This window comes from Nymphalis io, chromosome 4 (assembly GCF_905147045.1).
Source record: "Nymphalis io chromosome 4, ilAglIoxx1.1, whole genome shotgun sequence".
NCBI classification, from domain to species: Eukaryota; Metazoa; Arthropoda; class Insecta; order Lepidoptera; family Nymphalidae; genus Nymphalis; species Nymphalis io.
This window is the reverse complement of record NC_065891.1, coordinates 6483571-6505985: the sequence shown is the minus strand read 5'-3', so window position 1 is coordinate 6505985 and position 22415 is coordinate 6483571. Positions and strand designations below refer to the sequence as shown.

Here is a 22415-nt window from a genome sequence, read left to right as displayed (position 1 = left end):
GATCTCGTATAAATTATCATGAAAGCCAAAATATTTATTCTCGAGCTACAGTGTCACGATTCATACTCCGTGGGCGTCACATAAATGTTTTTATTATACCCTGGGAATCCTTTCAAGTTCTCCGAAAAAGTATCCTTAATAATTCTAATGTTACATCTTTTAAATGAAGCTCTAAAGAAATTCGTCCTCGATGTCGATATGCGAGGCTGCAATGGAGTACTTACTCTCTAAGTAGGCGGCCAGGTCGTGGTCGTCGGCGCGCAGTGCCAGCAGGCGCGGCGTGAGGCCGGCGCGGTCGGGGCGCGCGAGCGCGGCGCCGCCCGCCACCAGCATGCAGCAGATGGCGCGGCGGCGGTGCGCGGCCGCCTTGTGCAGCGCCGTCTGCCCGCGCTCGTTGTCTCGCATATCGAGGATGGCACTCGGCGCACTCGCTATCAGGTACTTTACGATCTCCTTGTTCCCGTAGCGCGCCGCAATGTGCAACGCCGTCTGTCCGCTCGCGTCGATCGACAGCAGTGAGTACCCGGCCCCGTGCAGCTCTTTCATCTGCAAAGTCAAAAACTCACTTACAGGTCCCGGGCGGGTCCTTTTTGCTGTATGTTCTGTTACAAAAAGGATTCCGGTTCTACTATCCTATTTTATCGTCGATGCAGAAATCTAAAACTACTTTATATCAATAGACTTGATATGTAACGGAAACAACGGTCACACTTATAAGGAATCGTTATTTTGAATTCTGAATTTTCCTACTGATCGGTACGAGTATTAGACTGAAAACATTAATTCATTTAATTTATAAATCTTTTGTACTAGTTAATCTACAGAGCTTGAACGGTATTTGAACGAGCGAACAAATAAACCGATAACCCTGTCCGCTCCACCGTCAGATTATAATGGATTTGAATAACAGTAGAAATGAACTATTGTTAACGCGTACCATTTTCAAGTCACCGACTTTAGCCGCTTTGAGGAGCGCGTCCGTTGTTTTCTCCAGTAAGTTTCTGAAACAATATTGAAGTTAAATTGCTGCCCTTTTGTATATATTGTAACTTTAAACATAACCAACCCATTTTATGGAAAGCCTAGAAGTTTTAATTCTAAAGTATGATACCCAAGAGATAACTACAGAAACACATCTCACCTACAGCCAAAAACGTCTTGATCAAATCCAAACAGTTTTTCGTGAACGCTGCATGCAATAGAAGAAAGAAGAATAGAGTGCAGATTTTAGGACGCGGAAGGTGGACATAGCTTCAATATGCTTACGGTGCTTTCTAAACTAAAATGTAACTACCATTTTAAAGTTTATAGGTTTTACACAAATCTATTTTTTATAAGAAGTGCTTTTTTCGATTCAAAACACACAATGCATTGTATTAGCTCTATTATATAATATTATCTTTCATATTTTTTAAACAACAAAGAGTTTAGAAAGGTCGTAACTATTTATTCATAACGGCTAAAATACTGTCGTGGCATATCATCTACTCGTATGACGAAATTGGCGCCAGAAGTAAGCGTTACAAAATTAGTAATTATAAATATAGCCAATATTTTATGTTTTAAAACTACTAAACGACTTTTACGTTAGCGTTCTATTTATAAATTTATTAAATATACAGTCCTCTTTTTTGGTTCGAGCCTAGAAGATAGGAAAGATATTGTAAGATTATTGTGGTCGTAAAAATTTATCGATGGAGATGTCTTAGCTTGTACTTACGTTTTAAATCGTGCAAGTGAATCTCGACTGGGCTGTAGGTCCTTAACTGGAGGACTAGTGCAGAGTGGTGGGGAATGGGTATCTTGAATTGAAGGGATTCTCGGAGGCTGTGGTGATGTTCTCGGGGGGAGAATGGATATTTTATTTGTGGAGTGTCCGCCCGGTAAGCCTGAAGGCGGTGTTTGAGGTGTAAGAGGTTCATCTGATGTCCGTGCTGGACTCCCCAAACCAGACTCACTGTTAGATAGAAGAATAGCTCATTAAATTAAAAAATATTTCTTAACGTTCTGATTATGTTAATACCATAATTAGATTTATTTTCGTTTTAAAATATAGAATAATCGCATCTGTTAATATTTTAACTTCGATTTTGATTTCGATCGATATTGGAATCTGTAAAATTTCAGTAATTATATATATTTAAGAAAATATCTTATTATTCTATTTTATAGGACAATAAAAGTCTATTACACTTTCATTAGAAAAAAAGAGTAACTTCGTTAACTTGCGCGCCTCGTGTTCCAATCGATGTGATTATCTAATATTTTGTCTATCGAGTATCGTGTCCTGTTTTGAATGAACTACAAAAGTAAAAAAAAAAATATTTGTTGTTTTTGATTTCCATTAATTAAATAAATGGTTATGACATTATGCTACTTTATAATTCGTTTTCATGGCATTAAATTGATTTCATAAATGTAGTTAAGATTAATTTATTTATTTTTAATTTAATGGATTCCATTACAAAGATAATATGGTAAAGTTTTATTTTTCTGTTTGCAGTGATAATCTATAAGAACTCGTATTGTAATTAAATCGTGAAATGATGAAAACCGACTTACGGTGATACGCTTTATTAAAGAGACTTAATGTAACTCGTATAAATTATTAAAAACAAATCACTTTTTGACATTTCACGACCGTGTTATGGTAAATATAGAGTTTGTTCTTTAGGGGCCCATAAAAAACCACATAGTGATTTTCGATTTCATTTATTTTATTTTATCAAATAGGAAGTTAACGTTATTTTAAGAAAAACTAAAATTATTGTCTTCTTGCGTGTATGAAAATACTAAAAAAACAAAATATAAAAAATATAGAAAACACCAAGACGATTTATGAGGTGGTCGTCTATTGATGTAGCTTAGATTAATTATTAATTTTGACCATTAGGCTACATTTTCAACATTACGCTATAAACTATCTTAATATTATGCAAGTTACATAGTAAGCAGATTAATAAATTATGCGTCTATCCAAAATAAAAATTAAATAAATTTGACATGATCATATAATTGCGAATAGTAATTCGGTAACTGCAAAATATAAGAGTCCAAGTAATTAATTTTGTATTTGCCTTTGCGTCATATGTTTTGTCAGTCGCTAAAAGAAAACTTTTTATGTAAGTTTACGTAAACAAAATAAATTGCAATTTTTAGAACCATCTTCACTGCTCAGCTAAAAGGATCATAGAAAGCTGTTTTCTCAAAACTTCCAAGTATACGAATTCATATACGAATCATTGAGGTAAAAAAATCGCATGTAACTCTTTCGCGGACGGTACAGTCCCTAGGGATTACTCGAATTCGCTCTTAAATCGTCACATACTTTTAGTTTTTGACTTATTCAAATGTTTTATATCGCCCTAGAATATTATATCTGAACTCGTCATACAACGCATTTATAATATTAAGTTGTTACTTTATACGACTAGAAATAAATGAATAATTGACTAACAAAGAAAAATAATGCTTAAAATAATAAAATTTAAAACATTTCAAAGAATTAGAATTATAATAATATCCTGGGAAATATCCTGGGACATTATTCACATACGGCCATCTGATCCCAAACTAAGCAGATATTGTACTATGGAAACCAGACAACTGATATTACTACATATACTACTTTTCTTTTGTATATACATACTTATATAGATAATTACACCCAGACTCAGGACAAACAGACATGTTCATGCACACAAATGTCTGTCCTGGGTGGGAATCGAACCCACAACCATCAGCGTAAAAGGCAAGTATCTACCAACCACGCCAACTGGCCCGTCAAATCAAATAAGTAATCTTCTTCGGTTAAATATAAAGCAGTATAATTGTACCATATGCACTTTAGACTTGAAGACGTACATATACAGTGTATGTATATCCAATAAATACATATATGTCTACAGCATCTAGTGATCGATCAACCTTACCTGGCATGAGACTCCGGAACGTCCAAAGACACGCCAGCACTCGGGGTGTCCACGCTCTGTGATATGTCCAGGGAGACTGAGAGGCCGGTGGTGGTGTCGAGGGAAACGGAGGGCGCGGTGCGGTCTGGGGAAGCCGTGGTGGTGTCGGGGTGCGCGGTCGACTCCGTGTCGGGCGTCACGGGCGCCGCATCCAGGATGTACACGTGCTCGTGGCCGATGTCAGTCGGGTAGTGGAGGTTCTCTTGCGCCTTGTCAATGCGGAAGAATCGTTCCGCGGTCACGGCTGAGAGTGTAATTATGTTAAGATTCTAGGACGCACTATACTATTAACTTAGGGATGTTCGTTCTTTTTATTTAAAATATATTTAAAAGAATTAACTTTTTGATTTTGTAGGCTAAAACGAGCTTAGTTTTGTCATTATAGAAAGAGTAGTATTTTAAAAAATGAAAAAAATTAAAGACTGCGGCCGGAGTAGAACTGTACTGTGAGTACTGGTGGTAGAGCTTTGTGCAAGCTCGTCTGGGTAGGTACCACCCACTCATCAGATATTCTACCGCAAAACAGCAGTACTTGGTATTGTTGTGTTCCGGTTTGAAGGGTGAATGAGCCAGTGTAATTACAGGCACAAGGGACATAAAATCTTAGTTCCCAAGGTTGGTGGCGCATTGGTGATGTAAACGATGGTTGAAATTTCTTACAATGCCAATGTCTAAGAGCGTTTGGTGACCACTTACCATCAGGTGCCCCATATGCTCGTCCGCCTTCCTATTCTATAAAAAAAAGAAACGATCATGGCTACGAGTTTCCCTCCACGCAATTTGTATAGACAACTTTTTTTTTCTGAAAATATTTTATTAGCATACACACACGGCCCAACGACGGGCTTTGGGTGTATACATTATTTAACATAAATAAAAAATATAAAATTCAACGCCGAACGAATTAAGTTGTCATTTTTGTACTTACAGTCGACGAACCACCAATCGACGAGGTTTGAGTATGTATGAGATTCTTTGATCATGTTCTGAATGAGAGCTCGCATTTGCTCCAAGTCGGCTGCCGGATTTACGTCCAAAGTGCCGATCCGTTCCGCTGGAATGAAGTACATTTTTTACAAATCGACATCAATAGGGAACGGGAAAGGACTCTTATGTACGTTATCTGGCGTTATCGATGTTTAAAATGTCGTCAAATTATTTGAACGAATACTCTGATATATTTCGCCTTTCACGCAGAAGTGTAATAACACAATTCTTCTCTCCAATTTGTATTTTTGAGTCTCAGGTGCGGTAAAATGGAGGATATAAAGGAACTGTCCGTTCAATGCGGTGTCGATAAAAAGCGTAAATTAGTTGTGTTATAAAAGTGCTGCGGGTGTCTTGTTATTCTGGTAGTACGTAAAGAGTATTTTTTACCTGTTTTCGCTAACAATTCCTTGTCGTAATGATGACGTTCGTAGTCCGCCATTGTTATGAGATTCACGGTGAGTGTAAGTTTATCAAGTGTTGTTTGTCTACAAAATATATTCGAATCAGTTTTATGTTAGAAAGCGTAAACTTATTAAGGTAATTTTCACAAGCATATTATTTTATTAAAATTATATTATGAAAAAACATTTCAATGGATTCAAATTGCATAATTAATTTAATTAGCATTATGGTTCACGTCGGCCATGGTGCTATCCAAAAGTTAATATTACTTTATTTAATTTATTTATAATAGGTAGGCAGACAGATATGTGATGAGGGGGTTACCCGGGGGCATGTATAAAACCCTATCACCAGGTAACTACTGGAATGTGACTCTTACATTGCAAGTATTCGTAAAAAAAATTATAAGAAATTACATGATCAGCATAAAGATATTTAGATTATTTATCTCTTGCGTAACTTACGGCACAAGAACTCTGCCGGGTTTCTTCTTTGCGAGCATGATGGCCTGGTTCAGTATACATAGTGTTATAACCGAGGGGGCGAGCCTGCACGCCTCACCGTCAACTTGCATCGGTATCACCTTAGTGGTCACGATCTTCGCAGTTTTACATTGCGTGATGCAAGTCCCGTGACCTCCCGCTTGGAGTAAAGGCTATACAATACAAACATGCGTAACAGTTACAAATTTTACTATTAAATATATTTATTCAAAATGGTTGACTTATATTAAACACAATTAATATTGTTTCATTTATAATTAATTTCTATCCCCACAGACTTTTGCCTGCATGCCGTTTTGAGTTTCTATTTTTATTGTTTTGATTTTTTTACTTTTATGGCTTCGCTGGAAATTATTATTATGTACTAATTACAAAGAGTACTGCCTGATTATTTGATGTAACCTTTCCAAAGTATATGTAATATTACACCCGTTAAAGCATTATAACAATCGGGTTAGTTAACTATCATAAAATATAGAAAATTATCAATAATGAATATACACGATCAATACACTTCATAGTTATACGTACATTAATTTCATCAATAGCCATTATCGTTGAACGCGTGACTAATCATATTCTAAGATTATTTTATTTATTGTATTTTATGTCCTGGTTTGTATAAATATAATGATTTGATTGATATGCTTATTTTATATTTATAAGTTATTTTTCTTTTATAATATGAGAGATGTGATGAGAAATTTCGTAAATAAACAAAGATTAAACCATAGGTAGGTTTAATTTTTGAGTCAGTTAAAAAATTACAATATTCTCATTTATAGAGACGAGAGACGAACAAAAATACACAAACCAGCAAAAATACATGAACACACAGAGAAAATCAATGTATTACTTAAAATAACTTCCAAGTGGAAAGTTAATAAGTAATGGTTGAAGTGCCTTTATATAAAATATTATATTTATTAATTGAAAAATATAAATAATTTATTCACTTAATATGAATTTATATATTTTTGTTAACATGTATTGATCGTATCTAAGAAGGATAACCTATATGTTTTTTTTAAATTTTTGTTTGGTAAATATGTGTGGCTGTACACATGATATATTTTTTGTGTTATATCGTAAAAAGTCAATTTTGATTGGATTTTTATTGCATCCGAAGTTAAAAGTAATCACATTACAACTTGTTTACGCAAAAACGTTGTTTTTTTATAATAAACAATGTACACTTTACTGTGATTTTCACAGGACTGATTATGTAACTTTTAGATTGAAAGGGCGATTAAAATCACACAGTCGAGTCAGAACAAAGACGCTACTGTGAGTTGATGTTTCCATTGAAATGATTTAGATTACTTTTTTTTTCAATTTATTATCTTTTGTGTTAATTAGCTAATATTATAATTATTTTTGACAATTAAGACAAAATACATTATGCCTCTTTGAGTGCAATAACGTTATTTGAATAAAAATCCGTTGTACTCAAAGTCAAAAGTCAAATATCTTTTTTCATGTTGTAAGAAAGGGTTGCGCTTGCGAAAGAAAATGACTGTATTTCCATTCACTCAATGTTAATGGTTTATACCGCTTAGGGTTTTGCTATTTGTTTGATGATAATTTTGATAAGTCTAATGAAATACGAATATAGGTACTTTGCTATCACTATTTAATGGAATACGAACATTATCGCAGCAATCCGCGTAAATATATTCAGATGTGAAGTTGTCTCATACACTTTCATATAGTTATTGGTCGAATTATTTAGTATTGAATGTTAATTAATATTGAATGTGATGAACTATATCATTCATTTCATAATTAAACTGGTTTTATGTCCTAATAAGATATTACTTCAAAATGAAAAATTTAATAGCATATTTTAAACTCATAAAACTTAATCATAAACTTAATTAAACCGAGCTTTATTTTTTTAAAGAGTTTTCATCATTTTATATGGTTACAATTTTCATTTATATTTTATATTTTAATACGATCAACCAAGGGACTACAAAAAAACAGTGGCCCTTAACTAATTTAATGTGTTTATATTTGTTGGTGTGACAAGTTAAAATTACTAACTTAGTAAATAATATGGGTTTACCAATTGGTAAGTTGTTAATCCTACAACTTCTATAAGACCATCTTCGGTTGAAGGTTCAGAAGTACCTCCAGATTTATTCCATGGGTGAGTTCCACCACCGTAGCTGCAACAATATTATTAACAACTTTTATTTTTATTTGAGATGTTTAAGCACAGTAAATTGAGTTGGTAGTCTAATCGATAAGCGCTACGCATATTATATTATAAAAATTAAATGATTGATCCCAGTGGTCTAACCTTGGAATGTTTAAGAACACAATTGCATGCACTTTATGTTCCCTCAACACGGGCGTGTAATCCTTGCCGTCACACTCCATGGTGACGAAGTCGGCCAGACCTTTCCATTTCCGCTGCATCAAGTCCTTTCCACCGGCAGTTCCGTAAAACAGCTTATTCCTGATCCGAGAGTTGAATTTTTCGGGATGTGCCTCTAAACCAATATTGGAAATTGTTTAATAAAATCATCATTATGTTACAAATCAAGTAAGTATTTTATTACTCAATTAAATAATTCTGCAAGAGAATAATTAGCATGTGTTTTGATTTACTGTCATCTGTGGCTAATCTTTCTAATTAAAAGTGACTTTCAATTATGAAATGTTAAAGAGACTCCGATATTTACCTCTCGCCTCGTGAAATTCAAGAGCAATATGCGCGTCAACGCCGAAGGAGAAGTAATTGTTGACGACATTAAGTGGCAGTTCCGGCTTAGCGTTGCTCGTATCTTCTCCAGAAGCCGCTTCGTTGGGCTCGACTTTTAACTGCCACCGATCCAACAATACTGTGTCACTTTCGCCGATATGGGCTAATATTTTGGATATTGGCTCGTCTTCGTAACCCTTTATACAAAAATACATACTTAATATACTGATAGCATATAAAACGACCTATGAAATATTAATATAAAAAACGCATGTATATGAAACCCAGTCCGCGCGGATAAATCACAAAAGATCTCGTTATGAACGTTATAAGAAAGTCTATCTAAAAATAAATCTATGATCGTATCTGAAGCCAAATAAATTGCAAAACGTCACTCGCTTTTCTCAGGTAAATATAAAAATAATTGTATTTTAATCATACATCATTCAAAAGAAAAATATTAATTCGCTTTTACATTTGCGTTTATAAATAGAATAAAAAATATGGACCGAAATATTCAATGATGATCAAGGGTTAAGCCCGGATAAGCACTACTAATTTTTCATGTGCTTTTGTGTGGGTGTGAAATATTATTTCATACTTGGTAGTAAAAGAAAACATTTTGTATTAAATGGATAAAATTATGAGACATGTTCGCTTAACAGGAGAAACCTTTGTCCAGCAGTGTTATATATGTATAGACTGGTATCGATGCTTGATATTAGTCTGAATATTGCGAGTAAATGTTGAAAATATGTTATTTTCTCTAACATTATGAAAAAAATAATAATAAATATAAATACACAATTTACATAAAATTACTCGTTTAATTATATTTCTGATGTGAAATTATCCGATCGGCTTATATTAAAGACTGAAATATAGTTATATGCTCAAATTAAACTATTTATACAAGAAATTTTAGTTGAACGATAATTAATTATTTCATAACTTTCTTTCCAGTCTTCGGCTAGACTGTTTAACAGTATTACTTACAGTCGCATAATTTTGAAAATTGCCAAATAAGATAGAATAAGCTAATAAATATACATAGGCGGACTGACAAATGGGTCACCTGATGAAAAGTGTTCAATATCACCTATAGACATTGGCGATGTTAGAAATATTAACCATTCTCCATTCATTCACTAACTTTGGGAACTAAGGTGTTATGTCCTTTGTACATGTAGTTGCACTGGCTCACTCACCCCTCAAGCCTATCCAGACGGGCTTGTAGAAAGCGATTTCGATGTAACTTTGGTATGTTGTTGTATACACACACGCGAACGTTTTAGATATAGTGCCATTAACGTACAATAGGTGGCACGCGAGTCGTATCCGATAATTATTTACATAAATTTAAAGAAACAATGTAATGCTTTCCGACCATTAGGTACATAATGTTTATATAGTAACACACAGCAACAAGAATAATAGATATTTTATATAATAACATAAATATCCATTACGTTCTTAAATAAAAACTTTGCCTTTTGAATTATTGCAGCTTCGATAAATTGATTTATAAATTCTATTAGCAATAGCTAACAATAGCTATCTTAAATGATACATATATATATCATATCGTTGTTCGATGATGCGGTTTAGGTAAGGCGCTTAACTATGGCCAAGAGCACACACCGTGATTTCCGCTCAATGCTGTAACTGACGTACAGATCCAACAAGAGGAACATCGTGGAATTTTATTATCAATTTAGCGCTGGTAAGAAATATTAACCATTCCTTACATCGCTAATGTGCCACGAACCTTGGGAATGAAAACTTTATGCTCCATGTGCCCATGATACTAACTCAGTACGGGTTAAACAAGATCTTTATTATTATTATTATTTTTTATTGAAAAAAAACCTGGATCCCGATTGCAGCGCCGCCAATCAGGTTCAATCTACCCAATACTATCAAAACTACCCTGGGAACCCTTCAAACACACACACAAATTTAATTAAAAACGGCCCAGTACCTAAACAAGGATGAGTTCAATGCAATTCATAAGTACAGAAGGATTTATAAAGACAAACGAATAGGCGCGGCCGTATCAGTCTACATATCAGTATCGTTTTACTGTTGTATATTAATAAATAAATAATGAAGAACGAACCCATGTATATGAATATCTATTAAAATAAAAGATTGGTAAATCACTGAAATAATAAGTATGCCGTCATTTTTTTTGGAAATCTAATATAATATCGACGTGTCTAATAAATACAAGGCCGTGCGTATAATATTTATGACAATATAAATCGAAAGGGAACGGTTTCATTTAAATTTATAATATATTAGCTGAAGCTTGATATGACAGCACATCGGCTCGTTTAACTGTGAGATTTTATATATCACTCACCCCGCCCCAGCCGAGTGCTCTCGCGAGGTCGTTTCCTGTGCCCAGTGGAAGCACGCCCACGGCTGGCCGCGACCCGATCCTGTCGAGCACGCTTAGAACCCATCCGACAGTACCGTCACCACCACACGCGAGCACACGCAAGTTGGGTACCTTTCGAAACATTTCCAATCTGAAACATTAATATAGATTAGATTTTTTATAAATAATTTTGAATCAGGATTAAAACAGAATTCATTCCACTTGTTTCTAGTTTTTACAAATTATATTTTATTACATCACCTCGTGACCACATAATTGAAAATCCAGCTTTGTTTCTAAATTTAATGCAACGTTACCAATTTATTTGAAACAGTGATATTAAGTTTGCTTAATAAATCCATGATTGAATATCTAAGTGTAATCAAGTAATTACTCTAACAATCCTAATCTGCATTTTGTTACAGTTTCTATACTTATAGCATATGTATGCTGGTTATAGTATATGTATTTTGTATGTATGTATATTATATGTTAATATTGTTGATGGTATTGCGGCGTGTGAGAACAACGAACACGTGTATTAAACATGAAGTTACTTAATATAAAATATCAAGTTAAGTACTTAAGCGGAATAATAAGGTAACAATTTTAAAATTAATTTTGTGTAATTATATATTTGCGTTGTCACGTTAGCAGGCGAATAAAAATTAAAATATTATAGAACTGAGTAAAAGTTGACACGGAATTGTATGAATATCTACAGCCATCAAAATTCGCGATTAGTCTGGATGAAATATTACTAAATGCATATTTCAAAATGACTCGTACAGTAAAGCCTTTCGATGAACTAGAAATCTCGAAGACAGTTATTGAACAACCATAAGGTATATTGATGACATTATACTTTTTTATAAAAAATAAAATGATAACAGAGTTATACAATTTCAGTAGTAGGATTAAGAACACACGTCAAAAACAAAAGTTCCAACTAGCTATAGTACTTATCAATGATGATGATGTACAATGCTGATGATGTAATACTTTTAGCAGATTAGGCTTTTAGCAGATCGAGGCACAAAGACGAGGTTGTAAGGAGAATCAATATGGACTTTGGAGTATGAAGTATGAAGGAAATACTAAAATGTACATTTGGATGTCCTATTTGATTGAAATTTTACACTGCAATTTATTATTAGTCTAATTATGTCCTTGACGGGTTTACTAATATTATTCAAAAGAGTAATTTGCCTTGTGAAATATTAATTGGTGAATAATTAACATTTTAGAAAGCAAATAATTATCTTCCAGCTAACAATGATTACCAAACGCGTGTGATAACAACCGAGACGAAGACAGAATGTTTACAAAGCGTTAGTTTGCACTTGGCATTATTAATAATACGGGACTTGAGAAACTTATAAAGTATGCAAAGTTTGCAAATGTGTCAACAGTCTACAATGGGAAACTCCAGCTTTGTTTTGTAACAGTTGGTCTATATCACTATTCAAAACAACTATCCGATGCAAAGATATTTATTTTGTGGATTTATTCCTTTTTACCTTTTGATATTTATTTAAATAGTGATATTTTATATTGGCTAACAAATTAAAACAAAAGAGAGCCCTAATGGAAGATCCAGAGCTCAAACTTTCCCAAGCAAACATTTATGTCTTAAACTGCAACGTAGAATAAGAATATAAAATTATAATTTTGCGTTTGTAAATTAACTTGGTGTCTTCTTTATTTTTGTTGGTTATGCTCGCATTTTGATATTAGTTCTGGGAATACCAGAACTAATTATACGCGCGGCCTTAAGAAGCTGTTTGTTGCTAATATGTTAAGCCATTAACAAAACATAAACATAATATTTGATTGCTTAGGTCGAGAAGAACTCGATACCCATTTGTTTGTTATTAAACATCACAAATCTATTCCTATTATTGTTGCTTCTCAGTTTTCCTTCAACGTTGACAAATGATTTTTCCCAACGAAAGTAATCAATCCACTTCATTTGAAAGAAATTATCAAATATCTCGTTATCCTGGTAAATTTGATTAAATATTTTTAGTAATACCCTTATAAATGGTCTGATTATGATTTATTATATGACTAGCTGTTGCCCACGACTTCGCTCGCGCTTAACTATGAGGGAAGGATAAATTATAGTTTTGGAAGTCTGTGATTTTTAAAGTAAGAAGCATGAAAATAATGTTAATTAATTAAAACAATTCAGGTTAGAAAAAAGTAAGGGTAAGGGGTTTTTTTATTTTTTGTTTGATGATTATTTTTATTAAATGAGCAAGCGTACCATTTTTTTTATTCTATCAAATTCAGGTTAAACAAAACTATTCAACTCACTAAAAACTTTATTTATAATTAATAATCGAAGTGCCTCTTTGTAAACGGTGGTAGGCTTTGTGCCCTACAAAGCCCGTCCCTAAAGCCCATCTAGGTTGGTACCACCCATTCATCGGATATTCTACAGCTAAATAGCAATACTTAGTATTGAATGAAACATTTGCTTCAAAATCAATAGCCGTTACATCAATAGTACGACTTTCACATTATTATATTTTTATACATTTAACGCATATTTTCATATTCAATTAAATTAGAATCAAAATCGATCTTATACAGTGCAAAGATATGTACATTTACCGATTAGGTACGTAAATACTAATCATACGTTGCTTTATGATAAAAAAAAGTTTTAGTAATGAATGAAAAAAAAGGAGAAAAGTAAACGTGACAGGAAACATTCAGGTACGAGTAATTAGAAGTTTGTGCGTCATTTATTATTACGGAGTAACCTAAAATAGTTTACGTGTATTTGACTAGCAAATTATTATCTATTCGTTTGTTATTATTTAAAGTGAAAACGAGCCATTAACATGTAACCGACAATTACTATAAAATAAAAGACATTTTATTCAGCTATAAAAGTATAAACCATCGGCAAAATTCAATATATAAAATGGTTACATTTTCGTAAAAACTGTATAGTATAATACAATTTGTCATGTCATATACACACACATAGTATAAACACAGACACGTTGATTAAGCCAACAGTTGATTAAGCCAACAGTTGATTAGTAAATATATTAAGTAATACTTTATATCACAAAAATAATCTTCAGTATTTAAACGCAGATGTTTTTTTTCTGGTAGCTCTTGACTTTTTTACGTTCCACCGTTACATATTTTTCCAGTTTTATTAATTAAAAATTAGATTTTAATTTTAAATGTGAATTACAAATAGTTGGAAAATGTAAATTTTAAAGAATAGCATATCATGTATTACAATGTATGTAGTGTATTTTTAGCGTGTACGGTTGTTATATTAAATCAGCTCTATTTATTTTCATACTAAGTATTTAAATTTTAATCACAAATTTTTCATTCTATTATAATTATATTTTATCAATGTTTTTAATTCGACACATAATATAATTTGCATTATGTATTAATTTATAATTTTGTGCGTGTAGTTGTAATTTTTTTTTTATTCTTGCGATTTTGCAATGGTGGATTTTATGGATATAAATTTTTTTGGAGCTGTAACGAAATATATCATACTTTGACGCATTATTGAAATAAATGTACAGAAGCGCTTCAAAGTTTAATAAACCTTAAATTATTGAGGGTTCTAAAAAACTGCTTCATTTATTATTTATTATATTTATATCTTCACCGACTTGTTGTTCGTGGCCTTGGTGCATTTTATCGCCAACTTGTATCAATGTTATTTAAATTTGCCTGTTTTATATTACCAAGCCGCGACGACAATCTAAATTTTAAGATTAAAAATTAATGGAAATGTCGTATTCATATGCAATATAAAAAGTGCCTCTTGAAAGGTTGCAAATTCGTTTTCCGTTTATGACATGGATTTAAATTTACGGTGTACCAACATATTTGCTGAACGTGAGCGTATTATGCACGTCTTAGTTATTTCCTGTAGTTCCAGCATAAGAATGAATTTCATGAAAAATTTAAAATATTTAAATTGTTAGCATCATTTCTATATATCTCGTGAGTAAAACCATTTGGCTGATACTTATTCACAATTTTATAGTGGTATTTAAGAGTTTATCTGTGGAGCGTTAATGTTAACGATAAAATAATAAGCAGATAACTATGTTATTCGTTTATTATATACTACGATTTTCCTCTAACTGTACCGTACTGTACGTTAAAGTTTATTCTTTTTAAAACAAATTAAATAATAATAAAGGCAATAACTAAATGATTTACCCTGGTCCCGGTCCGCCTTGAGTAAGATCGAAAACTTGTCGGGGATTAAGTAGCCATTGGAATTTCTGCAGCAGTCTCACACCTTGATTGCCTCCGCTCTTGGGATTTATAAAAACCAGAACTGGTTTCACATTGGCGGTTGGAATTGGTTTAATTACGAAAGTCTTTTGTTCGCCTTTGGAATCTTTTCCTTTTTTCTTTGCTGTGTTTTTCTTTTTTGGTGATTTTCTCAAAGAAGATTTAAAACTACCTCTTCTTGGCAGTTTTACTATCCACGATGGAGGCACAATTATATTAGATTGCGTACCTAAAAGTATTTTTTATTCATAAAATTCTTCAGAAATTAAAACTTTATTCGTCATCATCATATTCAACGTACCCAAGGAACATTCTTCCCCTATCCTTTGCAAATTGAAACAACTTTCTTTATTATGGTAAGCGTCTTTACACCAGGAGCAACTCAACGCGACGATTTCCTTTGAACTAAAAGATAATTTGGCTTGGAGAGACTGAAAAATAAAATATTATGTAATATTGTAATATACAAAGCTACATGGAAACAACTTAAGAAAGCAAAAAATATATATTAATAGAGTTAAAAATAGCTCCTAATGGTAGCAACACAGCAGGTATACGCACACTATCACCAATTTCATCGTGTAATTCTATAGCCTTGTCTACAGATCTTTGAGGTATTAGACACCAGCCACAGCAACTGCGCCGAAATGACTGTGACAACAAAATATTCATGCAACAAACATGCAAACAAATACTAGTTACAAAAAATAAAATATACAAAGCACAATATCAGCTTAATTTCCTCCAATTTCAGAGTTTTCGTTGTTCGATGGCAACGGTGACGCAATATGCGACCAACGAACGATCAGAATCTAAATTAGTTAATCTGACTTTAACAAGCGTTTTTTAATACTGGAGGGTAAGTACAATATATTATGAAGGTTGGTAATTTTTAAAGGATTATTTTATGTACTGTTATTGTCCTTTATTGCAAGAGTTATGCATATATGAAATAAGATTGATGTATATTAAATGAAAACAAACTCAGTAGTAGGTTGAAGTAAAAAATGTTAAATAATACATTGAAAATGTTCTTTTCCTATTTAATGGTGGGCTTTGTATACAATATGCTAACATGTCATTAAAAATGAAATTCTAATTTTGCTTTAGGGGAACCGGACAATGTTTTTTCGTGCCTCATGCAAGGCAAATGCAAATAATTTCAACTCGACAGAAGGGTTTGCCAGCTCAGACTCGCGAGCATGAAACTATATTTTACACTAGAATTTGTCGAGTGTGAAATATCGTATTATTTAGAGTTTAGACTATAATATAATACTTTATATTGAACAATACGTCAGCTTAATAATAAAATTTGTTTAGTATACATTATACAATCATTGTTTCGGCAAAATGAAGTAGATAGGATGTAGAACCAATTAAGAGCGCGCCTATTGAAACCAAAAATTCAGATTTCATTTGCGCATCCCTTATACTCCCGATCTCACTTCTATGCTTCTTCTTTCTACAATTAATGAATGATCAAGAATTCAGCGAATGTTTTAAGAAACAATTATAATTATGTTTGAAATAGGTATGTGTGACACGAGATGTGGTTTTACGCGGAAAGAAAGTGTAGTAAGTGCCAAAGCTGTATATGTAAAGCCAAAAAGTTTATGTATTTATAGAAAGTGTATAAATATAATGATTTATCTGATATTTGTCTCGATAATCTATATCATTACAATAATAAATTAGAAAAATGTAATGATTTCATTATTTTTTTTATACAGAATATTTTTTTAGCTTTGAACTGAATTAACCCACTTACAATATCAAATAAAAGCTTAGCAGTTTTGCACTCTACACACTTAAACATCTTTTTTTACCCACACCTATCTGTTGATTTTCTAATCCGTATGCTTCATATGGTATCGGGAAACCATGAAAACTAACAAGGGTTAGTTAGGTTTTCCACCGAGGGTTTGTCAATCCAGACCAACAGGAAAAGTCAACCAAATTTTAATTTAATATTTTCCGAAATTAATGATATAGGTACTAGAGAATGAAAACGGTTCTATTATAATTACTGTAAGAACTCATCATCAGAGCCAATAGATAAAACACGCGAATGTTAACAAGAAATATTTGTTGTAATAGGTAATTAGTTTAAAGATTTACCTCATTTTAGTAGTCAATTTATTTCGCACTAATAAAAAATACTGCTGAAATACCTTTCATTGTGTTACAAATTATATGAGCTGAGCAGAACATTCGAGAATTCGCAAGTTGTGTAGCGGATTAATTTTCGAATTTTCCGAATTCTCTTTGACTACAGAGGAGACATTATAGCCAACAGCGTTAAATTTTAAATTCCGGCTCTTAGTCTACATTTCTATTACATTTTATTTTAAGTAATCCTACATATATATGTATATAGATATAAGTATAAGTAATCCTACATATATATGTATATTAAAATATATATATATATATATATATATATATATATATATATATATATATATAGGTAACTGACTGACATATTAACGCACAGCCCAGCCAGAAAATTTACATCCCGTATGTCTTTTTATAAACTAGGTTATCACGAAGGAAGGACTTTTAAAAATTGAAATCTTGAGGTAATAAACGATAGAAATATATATGGAAATTGGCAATTTTGAATAATGTGAAGCCGTGGCTAAACATTAAAGCTACGAATGCATGTTTTATACAATTTTCTGATGCCTGGTCTAGACCAACTATTGTCTAATTAAGTAATTTTACTTACTTTTCGTAAGTCTATAAATGGTTAAAAATGTTCCATAACTGGACTAAGACCAGGCTGCTTGAGATGTTTTATTAAAACATATGAACATTAGGTGGTACTTTGCCTGTATTTGAACACACATGCTTCGGCTAAAATTTCGGTTCTAATCGCTGAGCCATCCCAGCTCTTGTCTATTTACTTTTGTAAAATCTTATCATTTTATACTATGTAGTTATTATAACCTTTAAAAAAGGCAACGAGACATGAAGGCTACAGCCGCCTTGTCCTGTCTTATTAATCCAGCGGAATTTGCCTTCACAATAATTATTACGAATACACTTAAACTTTAAAATAATTTACTAATTATTTCACCACAAACCTTTAACATTTAATGAACACAAGGTTGAAATAAAATGTTTATTTACACAGTTACTTATGTAGCAAACATCGCAGAACAAGTTTTTTAAACTATCTTGTTCTTCACATTTTATAGGTATCGAAGTATCAATAAATCAGTCTGCACATGTAACTTTCTATAGAGTTAAGTTAGCAAAGTTTGTGGAGAATCTTTATCATAAAATGAAGAAAAGTTCTATGTGTATTTTTTAATTCAGCGCCAAGAGGAGGAATGACAATACTTAGACTTTCTTGAACGAAGTTATCTTGTAATAACAGCTGGTAACAATTGTTAATCAAAAGATATGTAACTGGTCTCGAAAAAGAATTGTTATTTTAAGTAGAATAACTACATTTTGGATTTGACCCTTATACAAGGTATTATATCAATGAAGCAGACCTAGCGACAGTGACATTCACATTTACGCTGACCCTGGAGCTTACTCGGTAGGTTGGCTTTGCTAATTAATTACTTAATGTTCAAGTGGAAGTACCTCCTGCTACAAGTATGGCGCGCCTGTGAATAGACATTGGAGGCTCGCTTAGCAGGCCAGACTTTGCGGCGTAATGGTAGCATGTGTAAGCAATCTCGTGGCGTCCTACTATGACGGAAAGCATATCAATATATATAATAGAAAGGATAGTTGGTTATTAGGGGGTAGACTGGCAGTAAGCCAGGAGTATATACGTATAATGCTAAAGAGTTTTTTTACAGTGTCAAAAAAATATTACATGTGATTCATATTGCTAACATCAAAAGATTAATTTTTATAATAATTTACAAATGCTACATTTTAATTAAATTTGATTTATTCGATACATAAAGAGCACACATAATGCACAATTATAATGTATATATACATATATACTTATAAAGGCCTTAAGCGACAAAACATCAAAGTAAACGCAAAGTTCACCCGTGAACTTTGAAGGTTGAAGGAATGAAGCTGACCACAAAGCGAATCGCTTCATTGAAATATACAATTGAAAATACCTATAATATTAGAGGTGGGAAACGGATTTAAAACCAAATATTGTTTTAGTAGCACAATATTGATTTTTTGGTTTATTCCGAATAATATTCAAGATTGAATAAACTAGACGAATTGTAAATATATATCTTGGGATTCTTTGAATCGTCCTAAAATATCTTATTAACAATTGGTTAATAACATTTCATTTAGACATAGTGCCTATCATTGATTAAAAAATATATAAAATTCTTATATATAAATATTTCTCGGTACAATCAGGTAAATATAATATAACAAATTAAATTAAATTCAAGTACAACACTACGTTGCCAAAATAATTACGATTTGCAGAACCATGTTGAATAAAGATCATCAACTAGGCTCGTCAGTACGTTACAAATGAACAAATTTAAATAATCAACCACATGGAAACTAATCTTAATGGATGAAGTTATTTGTAAGCAATTTATAACGGAGTATAAATATTTAGCAACATTTTCTGTGGCCCTTTTTGCTGTATCATAATATTATAAATAAGTAAATATATTTTACAAGATAGTTGACATTATAAAATTATTGAGGAACTTAGAAATGTGAAAATTTGCGTAATAAACGGTTGTACGAGTTCAAATGAATTTAGATTGATAGTATTTAGAATATAATATTCGGATATAGATTATTTTATGGCGTCAGGTGTGAGCTATATAAAATTATCTAATGTCTTCCCTTCGGGGTTTAGACTTGCTTTACTTGCTTTGCTTTTTTGGCATACAAAATTTCATTTCATCAATTCCCAGGTCAGTCCAATAAAAAGTTATTGGGTTTTTCTGTCAGAAAATTCTCAGTAGCAGCCCGTAGTGACGTAGTCTGGAAATTGTAAGGGTGGACACTCCCGCGTCCTGAAAAGCACGTAAAGTAGTTGGTTCTACGCCTGAACTCTTTCCGGTCGTGTCGGATTGCCGTCCCATCGGATAATGAGAGTTAGGGAATCAAGTGCACCTGTGTTTGCGCACACATATATGCACTATAATATCTCCTGCGTAGTTGGCTAATCTTTTTTCTATAGAATATGAATGCGGGCGAGCATATGGGCCACCTGATAGTAAGTGGTCACCAACGGCCATAGACATTGGCATTGTAAGAAACGTTAACCATCGCTTACATTAACAATGCGCCACCAACCTTGGGAACTAAGATGTTATATCCCTTGTGTCTGTAATTACACTGGCTCACAAGTAATTAAGTAAAACATTATAGATTACAGGACAATCTAAGAAGCTGTTTTGTTATTATGTTACAATTAATGATTGACTAATGTTATGACTTTCCTTTGAAAGGTATTTCTATGATTATATTTCAATTTTTTTTTATACGTAAAAAATCTGTTCTTGTTGAATGTTCTACGACTGAAACGCTTTGGTTCTACTATATTTAGTTCGCAAAAGGGTCGCGAAGTGTCGCATATACATATATACCTGTGGCTTAATAATAATAAAACTCTCGTAGTCACCTTTATTTCTTCAAACATTTGCTTATAAATTACATTATTGATGTAATGATTGCATTTGCATACATCAAAGGTAATTGGCACCGAAATTATCTTTAGGGGAGCAGACGAGGAGCGGCAAATAGCGACTTAACATTTACATACATCGTCGAATTCGAATTGAAATTCTTGCTTGTAAATTTTACCAAATATATCCTGCTAAAATTCTACTCGGAAACAATTTGGGGAAAATATGATTTAACATCGTTTAAGTTTTTGTATTATAAAGTAAAAGAAAATAATGCAATGTAATGCAATTTTATAAAACACATCTAGTTATGACATTCTCGTAGTACATTAAAATTCACTGGATTCTTAAATAAAATAACTATTTAATTTGAAGTTAAGAATCGTAAAGTTTCTGTATATGTACTATACATCAGTTTGCCGTGAATTTTAATTTTATTTTGTTTTCTAAATTTGAAGAATATAGATTTGATTTAATGTCTTATCAATTAAGATATATTCCAGAAAATGCAAGCCAACATATCGTCTCATGACCAGCGAACCCTATCTAAGTATAAATTCAATTATGTAAATATTTTGAATGTAATGGTTTTATTTTTACACAGATACTTCCTTTCGCCAATTCCATGTAAACATAATAATATACTAAATATTTAAATTAAATATTATGGAAGAACCAGTTGCTGTGCAACTAATAATATAACGTAAAATTTATGTGAATTCCTAATCTAAATTTCAAATCTAACGTCTCATATGAGGATGATATTTTACTTGCAAAAGATATATGGTTTTAATGCATATATATGATTTGTAATAATTTTTATTTGAATCCTTACAATTGAACATAATACAATGTAAACTCATTTTTACAAGCTCTTAATTAACTTCACCTGTCAGTATATGTTGCAACTGAATTTTAAATCAGTTCCACTCAACCGGTTGTACTGAAATTTTGCACACCATTTAGCTGCTGGTGACAATACAAGCTAGTGTTATAAATATTTTAATTTGTCCGAAATGTTCACCGTATTAATGCTTGTTTTTTATATTAACTTATTTATTTATAAAACAATTTCAATTTACATAGCAAACGCATGGATGTGTGAATTACAAAAAATGCAGTGTTAAAATATTAAAATAGATAAAGTAAAAAACTATGAACACACAAATGTTAAATACAACAAAAAACAAAAAATACATCTAATTCAATTAAATACAAAAACATTCCACAGCAAACATACGAAAAAGGTTTTAATGTTACCTTGCCGCAAGCCTTGCACTTGCCCTTTTCGGAGCGCCGGTGGACCCAATGGTGGTGGGTCAAGGTCTGCTCTCTGTACTGCCGCACCCCCACATCTCGGAATGTAGGTTTGCAGGTGAAGTGAACGCGGTCTATGAGTATGTCGATGCACGCAGTGTGCGCCACGATTTTACACGCTGAACATTTCATTCGTGCTCCATGTTTCTGTTAGAAAAAAAAGGAAACAATATCATATATATTTACTTTATTCTCAATGCACTTGCAAGCATGCCTGCAAAAACATAAACCAAATTTGTTACTCTAGAA

The 22415-nt window shown here is 32.5% G+C and overlaps 1 protein-coding gene across 5 annotated transcripts in view; it reads right to left on the bottom strand.

Annotated features, from left to right (window-relative positions):
* Window positions 1-22415, bottom strand: part of LOC126768244 (eye-specific diacylglycerol kinase) — a 142621-nt gene that overhangs the window by 4330 nt on the left and 115876 nt on the right. For 2 of the 5 annotated variants that reach the window (XM_050486245.1, XM_050486249.1), the window contains 16 exons: window positions 22110-22313; window positions 15817-15906; window positions 15557-15686; window positions 15178-15484; window positions 10942-11110; window positions 8557-8773; window positions 8172-8364; window positions 7935-8037; window positions 5828-6018; window positions 5349-5446; window positions 4900-5025; window positions 3933-4215; window positions 1721-1957; window positions 1142-1189; window positions 938-1001; window positions 225-546 (listed from right to left, as the gene is read on the bottom strand). In XM_050486245.1, the coding sequence (XP_050342202.1) occupies window positions 225-546; window positions 938-1001; window positions 1142-1189; window positions 1721-1957; window positions 3933-4215; window positions 4900-5025; window positions 5349-5446; window positions 5828-6018; window positions 7935-8037; window positions 8172-8364; window positions 8557-8773; window positions 10942-11110; window positions 15178-15484; window positions 15557-15686; window positions 15817-15906; window positions 22110-22313 (2782 nt within the window). The other 3 variants (XM_050486246.1, XM_050486247.1, XM_050486248.1) reach the window with 3 other exon arrangements.